We start from the raw sequence: 14,610 nt of genomic DNA on the forward strand, positions 1-14,610 counted from the left end.
ATGGATGCCTGGAAGTTAAACTTCATAGTTACACCTGGTAAAGCAGCAATGCTGATCGTTTTATTAAAGATGAAAGAATTTAGACAGTTTTTAACTCTTAGTGATGCTGCAGTGTTCGTTTGACCTGAAGATACGGAGTTTAGGACCCAGATTACTCCGAGATTTAAGAGCATCTTAGTCCGACAAATACGACAATAACGATGGCCGCTTGCATGTTCTGCAAAAAAATGTGCTTTGTCGTGTATCTGACGGACAAACACCAAACCAGTTCCACATCACGGAAGTTGCACCATTTTTACAAACCAATTCTGGTTCATCTGTTTCACTCAACAATCGGCCATGTGCGTATGAAAACAAAGGCACTGCGCATGCGCGTTTTACTCCCATTCTATCGCGATATTTCATTTTCCTATCGTTGCCTAACATTATACCGGTATTACCGTGAACGGTATAATATGGCCCAGCCCTAGTGACATACATGGCAGGCTAGAAGGAAAGCTCTGCGATGCTGCTGTGGCAAATGAGCTGCATTTAACGTACATGTGAGTTCTGCATGTGTCCAAGAAATGCTATTAAATGTAGCATTGCTGGCTTTAAATGGGCAGCTCATCCAAAACAAAATTCCGCTCAATTACTCAGCATTAAGGGTCACTTCATCCAAACTGCAAAAACCTACATTTTCTCACTTAACTGTCTAAATAATTTTAATTTCATTTGCCAGATTTTTCACATACCCAATGCGCTGCCACACTACATAATTCTAATGGGAACCATTTCACACCAAAAAATCCCCAAATTGGGGTCTTCTGGTTATTCATCCAGCAAAACTGCAAATCTCCGAGGAAGTTTAGATGTTTTTTTTCTTTCAAAACTGCACTCTTGTTTTTACTTTTTTTGAACCGCAAAAATTGGGTCGCGCTAATTTCTGATGCAGCTGGAGTCCGAGCAGCAAAATGTGTGAAAATAACTGCTCTTGTGTAAATTTACCGAGAAGGTAAGGAAAGCCTGAGTTATTACCTCATAGTGTGAAGAACAAAATGTCACAGCAGTGTATTTACTTTAAAAATGTCAAGAAAAAAAAAGAGTTATTAAATTTTTTTGCTTGACATTCAAGTTTAGCTCAGATTTGGTACTGAAAACATCCGCTATGGGCTGTAAGAAGAATTTAAAAAGTCAGATTGACTATTTAGAAATAACTTCCCAGAGTCCTGCCATTTAATAACATGACCTCTGGAGTACATAAAAGCTAAACTCTGCAAGGGAAAATGAGAAACAATGATTGTTTTTAGCACCTAAGTCAGCGGTCTCCATCTTTTTTCAGCTGCCTTACACAATCATGCCCTAATAAGTTCATTTGAACTCATTTTAAATAGGATCAGGACTTTTTAATTCATTTTAGCTGCCCATAACTTTAGCTTAACATTAAAACAATGGAGCTTTTACTTTTTGTTACTAATTAATTGAACAGGTAATTATGTTATGATAGTTAGTGACCAATTTCCCTGAGTTTATCTATTACTGTTCAGTTTGTTAACTATTAATCCAAACTTTAGTTGTTAATCAGGCCTTGTCACTAGCAGCTAACTGCTAACTAATAGTCACATTTGTTGCTAAATGTCATTCATAACTTCATATTAATAACTTTAGCTATCTATTGTGTTTGCAAACACTTTCGACTGTTTTCCTTCAACATGTCTTCTGCTTGATCAACGTCTTCGTTTTATGGCAAAGAAACCAAATTATTTCCTCCTGGATTTAGTGGGACATAGGTGTTTATCAGCTTCAGGTTTCTGTTTTTACGGCAGTTATATCGTTGTCCATGACTGAAAGCTCACGTCCAGTTGAAGCAATGGAATTAAACATGAGTCCAACAGTTTGAGTAATGGTAAGAAGTAAAGTGACCGTCTGGAAATAAATAAGGAACTAACTTATAACATATTTGTGAGTTGATTTTTCAAGGTCTGCATCTTCGCTCAACAAAATGCGTCAGAAGAAGCGATGAAGTATTTATAAATGAGCTAACAGATAACAGCAGGCCTTTAAAGATGCATCCACTGGTATTACACACTGTCCAACAGCTTCCTCTTTGAATGAGAAGGAATGGAGGATGAGGCTCGGTATAGGAAATCAATTCAGAGCTGGATCTGCGGTATGTAGTTTGGGAACGGGGTGATCTGAGGACGAGGGTGTGCGACACTGCTTGTGTGCATGCACGCGCGCGCGTGTGTGTGTGTAATAGATGCATTAGGGAGAGCGTGTGTGGCAAGAGGAGAGTGCATACAACATGTTTGTATGAGTGAGCAGCCACAGGGGAGAGAGGCCGGTTCACAACGAGGCCAAAACGATTCAACTTTCACTGACCTCCTTATGAACCACCTTAATAATTCATCACACATAGAAAAATATATTTATATATATCAGTATTGCCCCATCCCACCCCCTTTCTCTCCTCTGCTCTATGTTTCAATCTTTTCCCCCAGTCCCCCGCGCTGTCTGCCAATCAAGCAGAGATAGCCATTACCAAGCAAAATTCGAAAAAGGCTATTGATGCATGCATGCATGTGTATGTGTGTATGTGATATTGATGGGTCTGTCGCTGTGCATGTGTGCAGTGCCACTCACCATTAGATTTCTCACTGTCTGCAGGTTTCATCTGAATAGGGTGGTGCATCTGTAGAGACAGAAAACAAGGACAAAAAAACGCCTCATCAAATATCGGTACACATGCCCTAAAACACAATATGACGAATGCTGCAATTCACTTTGTCTCTTCACATCCAAATGAAATCCCAAGAGGATTTCATACTCTGTTAATTACACATGTTTTATAGAGATGCTTTTGTCAGATAAGAAATATGGCGGCAATTGCTTTGGTTTTCCCACAGCAGATAGAAATCTGTGTGAGACACAGTACGCCGCTCAGCTCCGCAGGGCGGCGGTAGAGCATCTAAACCGGTTTTCTCTAGCAAATGCCAGAAAACACGAGGAGGAGATGAAGATATAGGGGTCAAGAGGGCAAGAGGAAGGACAGAAATGAGACCACATGCAAGAGCCAGAGCATGGGAAAGTACAAGGAGGATGCACATCAGCAAAAACCGAGAAGTAAATAAAAGAGGAAGAAGCCCCAAAAAGAAGAGGAGGATGAAGAAGAGCAAGCGGTTTTCTGCTTGACATTTCTAAATCGCTTAGAAATAACTACCCAGGGACATAAACACATGGAAGATAACAGTTTGCTTGCAAGAAGTCCGCTCACTCACTTCAACAACTGCAACTGATTATTGTGGAGATAAAAGCTTCATACAATAGTCGGCCAGATGACCGCCAGCATGAAAAATGCTGGTGCTGGTGCGTTGCACACTGAGAGACATTAGCATATAAACATAACCTTTCAATATTTGGAATATTTCAGCATTGTTATTTGTCTGTCACTGTCACAGAAGAAAGACCTAAAAAGAGTTTATTTCCACAAATCACTGACTCACTTTGGTTTACAGACATGAACTCAATCCTTGCACGGGGTTGTATATGATAACGTTGATGCATGATCAGCTGGAGAGGACATTATGTTTCAGGCTTCCTAACCTGCTTCATGGTTCAGATGGTAAGAGATATTACTCTGCTAGATCTGAAGTATGAAGTCTGACATTAGAGCAGAATTGGTCAAAGGGTATCATGTTTCCTGTCTCCTGCTCGCTCTACAGCACCACCCCTCTTTAAAACCGGAGGATTTTCAACTCATCAGACATGGATGATTTCCTGTACAACATATGACTCTAGACCAGGCTTGGGCCTGACTGTTCAATCGATTCTCATCCCAGTGGTGTCTATCAGAAACTAATGGCATTAAAGATCCCAAATTGTCTTTTGCACTGTTTTTAAGGAGAGACCAAGTCCTCGTTAACCGAACGTTATCATCCCACAAATGTGTCTGTTTGTGTACAAGCTTCTTTTCGGACAAGGGGCGATGAGAGGGTCCTCCAAGGTTTTGGAAGTGGTGATGTGTCTTCATAGATCGAGAAGTTCAGCATAAAAAGTTGTGACAGCGACTGCTGTGGACTCTTTATGTTTTTTTAAACACTCAGTTTTACTTTGTATGTTGGAAGTTAGAACGTCGCTTTCCACTGCGGCTCACAGATGGACTAACAACAGCACAAAGGAAGAGTGACCCATAGCCCGGTTGTACCAAATACCTTATACACTGCCTCCATCTGGTAAAAGAGCCCACTGCAGGCAGACTGGACATCCTTTTTTTAACCTTATTTTTACTTTTGATTTTACTTGCTGTGTTAAAGGGTAGGCACCAAAAACAGCTTGGTTGGTATTAAAAAAGAGCTTTGGGTTAAAATGACAAAACTACCCAGTGCATATAAATGTTACGCCAAGGGTTCCTGAACAGTTGTCCATATGTGATAGGTTGGGCTAGTACCATGTTGTGTGCCACACACCACAGACACCAAAGGCATCTCAAACTTTATAAGCTTTACACCAGCTGAACATCTGGCTAAAATTGATTTCCAGGGTCAGAGCCAAAGGCTGGACACAGCAGGGGTCAAGGAAGAGCCACCTGCCACAAAACCAAAGCTGAAGCCTGCCCGGGACCCACGTAGTCATAGAACTGAACTGGACTTCCAGTCATTGCTGTTTTTCTAGCACAGTCTTTTTTTGAGGTATCATTTCTCAACTGTTTTTCCCACAAAGACATATTTTAACCACTCAACTGAGAGATACATTAAAAAGCTTATCACATGCTTGAGCTCTGACAGATCGCCGACCTGTCAGCTAGGAAGTGGTTTAAGTTGTGATCTGATTACATACTTTCGCATTAGGCCTTTCTGTTAACAGTCATTCTTATTGCACTGATTCTGCTTGGATTAACGTTGGATCTTACTGCACACAAGGTTGGCCCCAGTTCAAAGTAAACTGTCCTGCACATCCTTCTTTGGCTTTTGGCTGCCTTTAGGTTGTCGACTGGCTTGCATGAGACAGCTGGAATAGCAGGAAAAAGACATTTGAAATTGCTGGAGGGATTTCTTTCCTTGATCAAACTGCAGCTGTCATTTAGACCTGATTTGATCTCAGTATGATCCAGACCAACTGAAGACCCAGCCCGGCTTATCTTGATGCATTCTGACTGCAGTGCATTGTGTAAGTATTTACATTTTGCGATTTCTTTCTTCTTTCTTTATCCACACGCACAGTATTAAGAAACAGATTGCTCGTCTTTAGCAGGTGTAAATGGGGTTTAATGCCTGCATTTAGACTCGTCTTTTTAGATCCTGGATATCTCTCTGATGTATCCAAGAAGCAGTTTAATGGAGCTGAATGATGGATGGGTTTTTTAGGTGGTGAGTCTTCTTTTATGGAAAACAAAACAAAAAAAAAAAACACTTCACAGATGAGACGGCTCCCCCTCCCTCGCCTCGCCCTCCTTCATGCTCTCCTCCTCTGTCCCTTTTTTTATTCCCTCCATCTCTCTTTCCTTTATGGGAGATTATGTGGCTGTTTGATCTGCGGAGAGACGAATGACAGTGATTCTCCAAATCTAGCCCAGTATCAATCACACTCAGAGTCAAATACCAGCCGTGAGTGAGTAGGTCTGTGTCTGCGCGAGCGTGCATAAATGTGTGTGTGTGTCCGTGCGGGTGTGTATGCGCCCCGTCTTACTCATAACGCCCCTGGGCTCAGTCACGCTGTGACAGAAGGCTTTGATCTTCCAATTCTATCACACACCTTTATCCCAACTCTCTCCCTTCTTGCTCGCTTCCTTATCATCCTCACTCTGCTTTTTTCCCCTCCCTCCTCGTCTCCCAGACCTGTCCCAGATGAACGCGTGCACACACACACACACGCACACACACACACACACACACACACACACACACACACACACACACACACACACACACACACACACCTAGTCTGTTGATTAGTTCCCAAACCTGCCTGATGGGAGCAGTGAGTGGTGAATGAGGAAGAAACAATGTAGCAATAAAAGGCAGAAAGAAAGAGAGAAGAAAATCATCAAATAGAAGAGGAGACAAAGAAAGAAAAAAAAGGCAAGAAATAAAGCAAAAAAAACCTAAGAATGAAGCGAGAAAGAAATAAAGAAGCAGGAGAAAATTAGAAAAAAGGAAGGAAGGAAACAACAAAGGTAGGAAAAAAGAAAGTAAGATAAAAATTTAAAAAAAATAGCAACATAAGGAAAAGTAAGAAAGAAAGAATACAAACTAAAGAGAAGAAAGTGTGAAATAAATAACGAAGAAAAGGAAAAAAGAAAGACCAAAAGATGAAAGAAAGACTAATTGAAAAGATGCAAACAAGAAATAAAGCAAAGAAAAAAGATAACTAGAAAGATAGATAACAACCTAAAGAGAAGAAAATTACAAAGAAATTACAAAGAAAGGAAAAAATAGAACCTAAGCAGAAGGAAGAATTAAAGAAATAAAGAGATCGATAGATAGATAACAACCTGAAAATAATATAATAGAAGGAAAGAAAAAAGAAAAAGAAAGAAAGACAAATTACGACCTAAAGAGAAGAAAGAAAGAAAGAAAAAGTGAGACATGGTGAGACAGTGGATCCAACCAGAGGGAGGAAAGATAATAAATATCACATCATATATCATATGGACAGAAGAAGAGCTGTAGACTGTGGACAGTCAGAAATAATCGGCAACCCTTCAGGCTGGAGTCTCAGTACAGTATCACTAACACAAGGACAGATGCAGGGACATGGATGAGGAGTGTGTGTGTGTGTGTGTGTGTGTGTGTGTGTGTGTGTGTGTGTGTGTGTGTGTGTGTGTGGAGGAGGGGGGGGGGGGGGGGTGTTGAAGCCACATCAAAAGAAGCAAAGTCATGTCAAAGCAAACCTGGAAGTCACATCAAGTCAGTTTTCGTTAATCCATTTCAAAGTCTGTCCTCCAAAGGCAAAAAACAAAAACAAAAAAACAAAAACAAAAGCCACGACAGCATCCGCCGCGCTGCTGTCGTTCACTCCTGAAAAACACTGCCAAAAGCTGCACACACACACACACACACACACACACACACACACACACACACACACACACACACACACACAAACAAACACACACACATACACACAAGTACAAAAACTACGTCTGGCTTTCAGGCATCTCCTCCTCAGGTCTGTCTACACAAAATGCCTGGTGGGCGGGTGGCGCTGTCGACATGTTTGATCTTGGCGAGTTCCCGCCGAGATCCACAAAGCAAGACTCTCCTCCGCTATCCCACAATTCCACTGCGAGGTTTCTTCTCGCCTGGCGGCCCCACAGCCACAGCCTGCCATTAATTATGTGCTCTGCGGGAGCCCGGCACAACTACTAAGTCCTGGGTGCGCTCAGACTCATAAAAAAAAAAAGCCCAGAGAACCAAAAAAACCTCCACAACGTGAAGCCACGTGTGCAGCCGCCTTGATGCTGCGCTGGCATTTAGCTTCATAAATGTATGCGTCTAGTCACCAGGAAGCTTAATCTTCTTCCTGTTTACCTGCTGCTAGCCTACGCGAGTGTTAATTCTCCCGTCTTTCCAGCCAAGAACTGAGTCAGCTTTCTTGGTAAATCTTTAATTGAAGTGGTTTTCATAAGCCACTCTAAGCCAGCGCGTAATAATTAATCAACAACAAGATTTACAAAATAGGAAAAATGAGAAATCCTTCAGAGGGCGGCTGTACAGTTAATGACACAAAGTTGAATTGAACGCAATTTCCCGATGTTTTGATTATTTGCAGTGAAAGTTTGCATGTGCTTTAAGGGGCTTATTATCTGCTTGTAGTGCATCCGCAGAGCACTTGAAATAAAGTGTCACCATTTGTTTTTAATCATTTTTCGAGCGCCTGAATTGCCTTGTTGCAAACTGCATATAGCTCGGTTCTGATTGGCTGAGTCACACTGTGCACCGCTGTAAAATACATGATAAATGCACACCTTTGAAAATCGATTAACATTTAATTTACATATTAATGTGCAGACGGAAAGTCACCGCTCACGCCGGTAATAATGAGTTGCCGAGCCGCGGTGTTGTTACTGTTTAAAACCCCCACTGCTGATAATAATAGCTCCTTTTAGCCGCTTTAAAGCAATATGTTATTATTATTAGCATGCTACAAACTTTAAATTCTCCAGATTTGCTGTTTTTGGACAGCAGCTACATGGGAACCACAGTCTGTGATGACTGTAAGCGTATTCAGGGGTTTGATTATATTGTAACTAAAATCAGCGACCTTTAATGCCTTTAAGTTTAGCGTCAATCATGTATGAGCAGCTAGCGTTAAAAACTAAACCTGTGATCACCTGTTGTTCGAACTGGGAGCCTCCTAATATACACATTACCTTTTTGTTTTCCCTTAAGTAGCTTTAAGATTGTTAAACTTCATTAAATCTATATGATTACACTAAAAAAAATCAACTGAACACGCGGGCTCGTCCTGGGTTTAATTTTCACAAGATGCGCCTCCAATCTGAAAATGAAACGAGCAGCTCTGAAAATGGAACAAATGTTCTGACAAACTCAAATAACAGCTGCGACACGCCGACTTTTTACACCTGATTCTCCTCAAACTTCCTGATCAAAATAATAACTTGATATGCACAAAAAAGCCTAATTAAGGCCCTCCTGCGTCTGAGGCGCTGCGATAATAAAGAGAGATACAAAAACACAGGCCATTGCTGGTTGTGAGGTGGTTTTATGGAGGGATGTGTCTTTTCACTCAAACAGTTGGCATAGTGGTTACAAAATAATGTACCTAACCATATGTATTCATTTTTCAGTTAGCCAGAAATCAAAAAATTGTACTTTGCATCTATACATGAGGGTCATTTATCTATATTGAACATGTTGTTTCCATTACTCCCTCTCAGGTTTTCTTTAGCGCAGTAAATATCAGATATCCGTCATAAGCCACCATCTCCAGTACAGTTCCTGTAATGGCCACTTGAGGCAATCCCCACAGAGTGCCATGTTAAAATGCTAATATGAGAGTTCAGTGTTAGGGCCACTTCAAAGACTGTTTTACTACCAGCAGCAAGCAGCAACAAAACAGCCATGCTACTGACAGTTCAGCATATCACTCACTGCAGTATCACTGTTATTGGTCAGAAGTGATTTACTGTGGCTCACTGACTCATACTGGACTCCTTTCACAAAGTTTCACAGCCTTTTCCAGAATAAATAAAGGCAGATGCTTTCCACCCAGCATTGACAGCTGAGGTAAACAGTGGAGTGAATTCCTTCTACAGATAGGGAAAAACTCCAGGGTAAATCTGGATCTGGTGGAAACGCACTGGCTAGCCACAGCGGTTATTGGCTACAGTCTCAATTGAGTATTCTTGGCGGATTAAAACATGTTTGTCCTACAGCCGCTGTAGCTAGGATTATACCCTTGAACTGGGAGGGGTAAATAAACAGAACTCACTTGACTGCAATCTGCAATCTACACACATCTTGTTGTAGATTTACACACTGTAACTTTAAAACGAGGTATTAATAAGAGCATGGCTGCTTTGAATGATAGGTGAGTGGTGAGTGGGCTGCGCTCTGTCTACTAGTCTACACTGAACCGGACCTCTCAGTGGAGTTTGTGATATTGGAACCTTTCAGAAAATTTGAATATGATCTACTATGAAATACAGCCAGTCCAAGAAGTCTGCTTTGTGGCTTGGTGAATGGAGTTGTAGCATTTTATCGGTCCGCTACTTAGCACTAACAAGCCAGTGTCTGTCGGAGACATCTGTGCACCCAAACAGTCTATGAAAGAGCCTTCCTAGCCAAGTTTGCTGATAATTTAGCAGTTCATCTTCTCCTCCAAATATGGTTACTTCTGGCTTCTAAACAACAAGGTGGAGATGAGTGGTGTCACAGTGGCTACACAGTCTGCTACAGTTTTATTAGCAACAAAATGCACAGATGCTGTAAAAGCAGATTAGTAGGTGGTTTCTCTTTGGGTTTGTCCTTAGATTTCGCACAACTGCTCAATTCCCTTTTCACTTGTGCAAAATATATTGAGATTGAGGTCCACAAGCAAGTTTTGATGATGCAAGATTAACTCATCCCATCACCAGAAGGTTTTTTTTAACCACCTGAGTGAACCATCGAGTCTACATTACAGCAGAAGGATCAGAGTGCAGCGGGCAGCCTGGATGGATTTTATGACCTTCCAGTTATAGGACAGTCTCTTTAATCACCTCCTGCTTCCTGTCTGAGGCGAAGTGTCTATCTGTCGGACTAGCTGATGAAATGTCATCTACAGGCCACCTCCTTTCAGTCTTTTTATCTTTACATTCTCATCATGTACAGAGCCCCAGCAACCTGGTCTGCATTCACACAGCCTATGGCCCCTTCCCAACCCCCCATGCTGGCTGTAAAATAGCCCCTCCCTGTGTATCGTGTGCAGGAAACCCTACACTTCCTAAATGTTAACTGCTGCTCTTGGGTTAACGTTATCCTGTCGCCTCCTCTTGCCCGCCGACGTCTTGCAGGAATGCCCTGGTGTTTTTAAAGGTCAGAGGTCGGCTTGTCCTGGAGCCAGAGGACAGACTCGAGGCTCACGCTGGGAATAGAACGAGTGTGTGTTGTGTAAGGAGTGCATGGCGAGTGTGCCGCTGTGGATGTGTATGCCCTCTGCCAGCGGTCAGCACCTTCAAAGCAACAGCCAAGTTCACATGAACACAGTGTGTATGCCAAAATTTATACGGCAGCACACAAACACTGTTTCACATCCTGTGTTATGCACACACACACACACACACACACACACACTCCTTCTCCTCCCTCTTCTCTGAAGGTGTGACGGTGAGCTGCTGGGTCAAAGTCAGACAGATGGCCCTCACAGTTGGGATTCAATATCAGTGACCGAGAGCATACGACCACTCATGCGTGCATGCAGGCAAACACACAACCCACATACACGCACGCACCCGCAAACACAGACACCTAAAAGTATTTCTCAAGCAAACACATCCACAAAGTAAGAGGCGTAGCAGCGCACATTTGACCTCCAGACAGTCACACAAACAACACTGCACGTGTATTTTCAAGAAACACTTACTGATACTTTGATTCCACTAAAGAAAAGATGCGTCTTCAAAACTAACTGGATAAATTAATTCATGTGATGACGTACATGCAACTGTAGATGTGAGATTTTTCATCTGCAGTTATTTAATTGTGATGACAGGTCTGTCCTGGGAGTTCATGCACAGTACAGACACAAAGCAGGCATCGCTGGATTCGCTTTATGGTGCTTTTATGCTCAGCATTAGAGGTGGGCGGATCTATCCAATTATTGATAGAATCGATACTAGTGTATTAGGATCAATGACAAATGTCTGAACCTTTTTGTGTTGACCGTCACGTCCGTTTCATATAGGCTAGTTGCTTCAGAGACGGGCACATTTACATTCCAGGTCTCCAAAAAGCCCAGTTTCAAAATAAATGAAAAGCTGGTAGATCTACTTTACTGTGTTAACTAATTATTCACAATCACAGTGATTTAGTGGCCATAAACATTTGTTCCAAATTTGCAAATTAATGACGATTCAGCTAATAAGTCAAGATACACTGCTCTCCAAACATACAGTTTTAAGTGTCAGCCGCGTATACGTATTAGATCAATACAAAAACGTGCAGCATCGCACACCACCACTTGCCGTTCACTCTCTGTCAGATGGCATCATGTGATGAAATGGTAAATGGCCTGTATTTGTATAGTGCTTTACTAGTCCCTAAGGACCCCAAAGCGCTTTACACATGCAGTCATCCACACATTCACACACTGGTGATGACAACCTACATTGTAGGGGAGATCGTGGCTCAAGAGTTGGGAGTTCGCCTTGTAATCGGAAGGTTGCCAGTTCGAGCCTTGGCTAGGACAGGCAAGACACTTCACCCGTTGCCTACCGGTGACGCCAGTGTCCGGCAGCCTCGCCTCTGTCAGTGCGCCCCAGGGTGTAGGTGGGTTTCAAAGCAGTTTGCATTAGTGACTCAAAGGTCAGCTGGCTTAAGAAACATAATAAACATTTTTTCCAACAGTGTATTATACACATATTGCACTTTGCTGTGTGACTCAAAGCCATAATTAAAACATTTGTCTTTCATTTTTGCCAACCCAGTTTTTTTTCTGCATAGAGCATATTTTTACTTCCACTCTTTAATTTGTGAGCCACATCAAGGACACATTTTCATTCTCTTATGATGGGAAATGAAGGTTTTCTGATTCGGGTGAATTAATTTAATCTCAATGCTTCTACTGAAATTAAGAAGTTCGGGCTGTCATGAAAAGTTCAAACAGAGCCACATGTTGATGCTGAAATAGTGTTGCTGTTTTTAAACTGCACTTATAATATGTAGATACATATATATTTACAGGGGTTACTTTTCTGAAGCAACTTAAAAAATCAGTTTCCAGTAGTTTGACTTTACTCCTTATGAAGCCAGAGATGCTGTGCGATTTGTAGTCGTTAGTGTACATCAGAAAGATCCACAAAAGTCAACTTCAGGTGACTTACCTTTCTCTGTTGCACACACTCACACACATATGCACACTCTGCTACCTGTCATCACTATGACAAACACCTTCACCCAGACAAAGAGTGACTTTTATGCTCGTTCTCCTTTCATCAAACAAGCAACTATAAAACAAATTGTCCTTTACAATATCCCTCATCTTAGTGGCGCTTAGCACACAGTTAGCCTACATTATCCCCACTTCATTTAGCTCGGTAAACAATTAACCCGGCGCGCGTGTGTGAGCAGAATGATTGAGGGATTTGGCATTAGCTATGCTGCGTTGCGTCTCCATGCTAAGTGTTTAACATAGTTATCCTGTGTTTATGCCCCCCACCGCTACCTCCTTTCTCTCTCCTTTCCTTTTTCCGTCTCTTCCTCTCACCCCCACCCCAATGAATCCATATGCTTAAACGCTGCCACCAACTTGGAGAGAAAAGAGGGGTTAGGGAAGTTAATTTGAAACAAGCGATTAATATTTCTTTTGTTAAATAAGAGCACACATGCACGCACGCACGCTCTGAGGGTCAGCGCATCGATGAGGTTTGCCTTACTTCAGCTCTGTTTGCGATAGCATTTGGGTTTCACTACAGCAATTACAGGCCTTAATTGAATTGATTTTGATAATGAGCCTCTGTAATGACACTGCTGTGGGAATGGACGGGTGTGTGTTTGCAGTTAATAAGCCACTGTTGTTTTTGCTGGACTTAAATGATCTGTGAGGAGCCAAGCAGGATTTAAAGATGAGGAGACACACACACATATTTAAAACACCGGTGTGTGCTGCTCTAATAGCTGCATACTGGTCAACCGTCTCCGTTCAGCTCTTTTTTTTTTTACTATAAACCACTTGTCCGAGGTCTAACCTTTCAGCTTGTTGCATAATATCCTCCAGGCTATAACACATGAATGTTTGATGGCACACGGCTTACTACATGGCAAACTTAATATCCTACACCGCCGCACGTCTGCTGTTTTCAGCTTAGCATAGCCGACGACTACTTCCCAGGTCCTTGGGCGGTTACAGCGGTCTGGTTTCATGGGAGCTTTTTCCGTGGCACTGCGAGAAATCTTTTAAAGGGCTGAGGAGTCAATCTGCTGGTGTATCAGTCAGTGTGAGTTAACTCATCTGCTTTTCTTGCGGTGGGCTCGGGTGCTTCTTGAGTGTTGAGTGGAAAGCTATTGTGATAGAGCAGCGATACGTGTAATGGGCTTGCACTTAAACAAACAACGCACATCGACTGACAGGCTGTGGCCATTCCTCCCCCCTGCACCACTCAGACACACTTCAAACACACAGGTAGCAGCTGATAAATGGCTGTTGGTAGCCCTCCATACGTCTGTGTCTGTTAGTTTTCTTAGGATTTCATTTAAAAGTTTGTGGACCATTAATGGGTATCAGCTGATGATCTAACAGCTAGGTGACATCGTATTTCAATCCTAATATATATATATATAACTAAAACACCCAGCACGCCCCTGCGGGCGGTTTATCCTTCAAGCTCGGGTCCTCTACCAGAGGCCTGGGAGCTTGAGGGTCCTGCGCAGTATCTTAGCTGTTCCCAGGACTGCGCTCTTCTGGACAGAGATCTCCGATGTTTTTCCCGGGATCTGCTGGAGCCACTCGCCTAGCTTGGGAGTCACCGCACCTAGTGCTCCGATTACCACGGGGACCACCGTTACCTTCACCCTCCACATCCTCTCGAGCTCTTCTCTGAGCCCTTGGTATTTCTCCAGCTTCTCGTGTTCCTTCTTCCTGATATTGCTGTCATTCGGAACCGCTACATCGATCACTACGGCCGTCTTCTTCTGTTTGTCTACCACCACCATGGTTAACCCCGGCGGAAGGGGCTACATGAATAGGATGAGGGACCTATGGATATATATATATATATATATATATATATATATATATATATATATATATATATATATATATATATATATATATATATATATATATATATATGGTTAAGGGGTACAATTTGCCACAAGAATCTAGACTGAGTATTAACTTTTTTTTTTTTTTACTTCTACACAAACCCAACAGTTTATTGTAGATGAATGTGGACAACCACTCACTTAGATG

The 14,610-nt window shown here is 42.2% G+C and overlaps 1 protein-coding gene and 1 long non-coding RNA gene across 18 annotated transcripts in view; one reads left to right on the forward strand and one right to left on the reverse strand.

Annotated features, from left to right (window-relative positions):
- celf2 (cugbp, Elav-like family member 2) overlaps window positions 1–14,610 on the reverse strand; it is a 244,545-nt gene that overhangs the window by 57,837 nt on the left and 172,098 nt on the right. For all 17 annotated transcript variants that reach the window (XM_082509967.1, XM_082509972.1, XM_082509966.1 and 14 more), the window contains one exon: window positions 2,623–2,671. In XM_082509967.1, the coding sequence (XP_082366093.1) occupies window positions 2,623–2,671 (49 nt within the window). The remainder of the gene's footprint in view (window positions 1–2,622; window positions 2,672–14,610) is intronic.
- Window positions 1–14,610, forward strand: part of LOC309691929 — a 58,490-nt gene that overhangs the window by 26,912 nt on the left and 16,968 nt on the right. The gene's annotated exons all lie outside the window — the stretch shown is intronic.

Source organism: Aulonocara stuartgranti, assembly GCF_965226115.1.
Source record: "Aulonocara stuartgranti genome assembly, chromosome: 17".
Classification (NCBI taxonomy): domain Eukaryota; kingdom Metazoa; phylum Chordata; class Actinopteri; order Cichliformes; family Cichlidae; genus Aulonocara; species Aulonocara stuartgranti.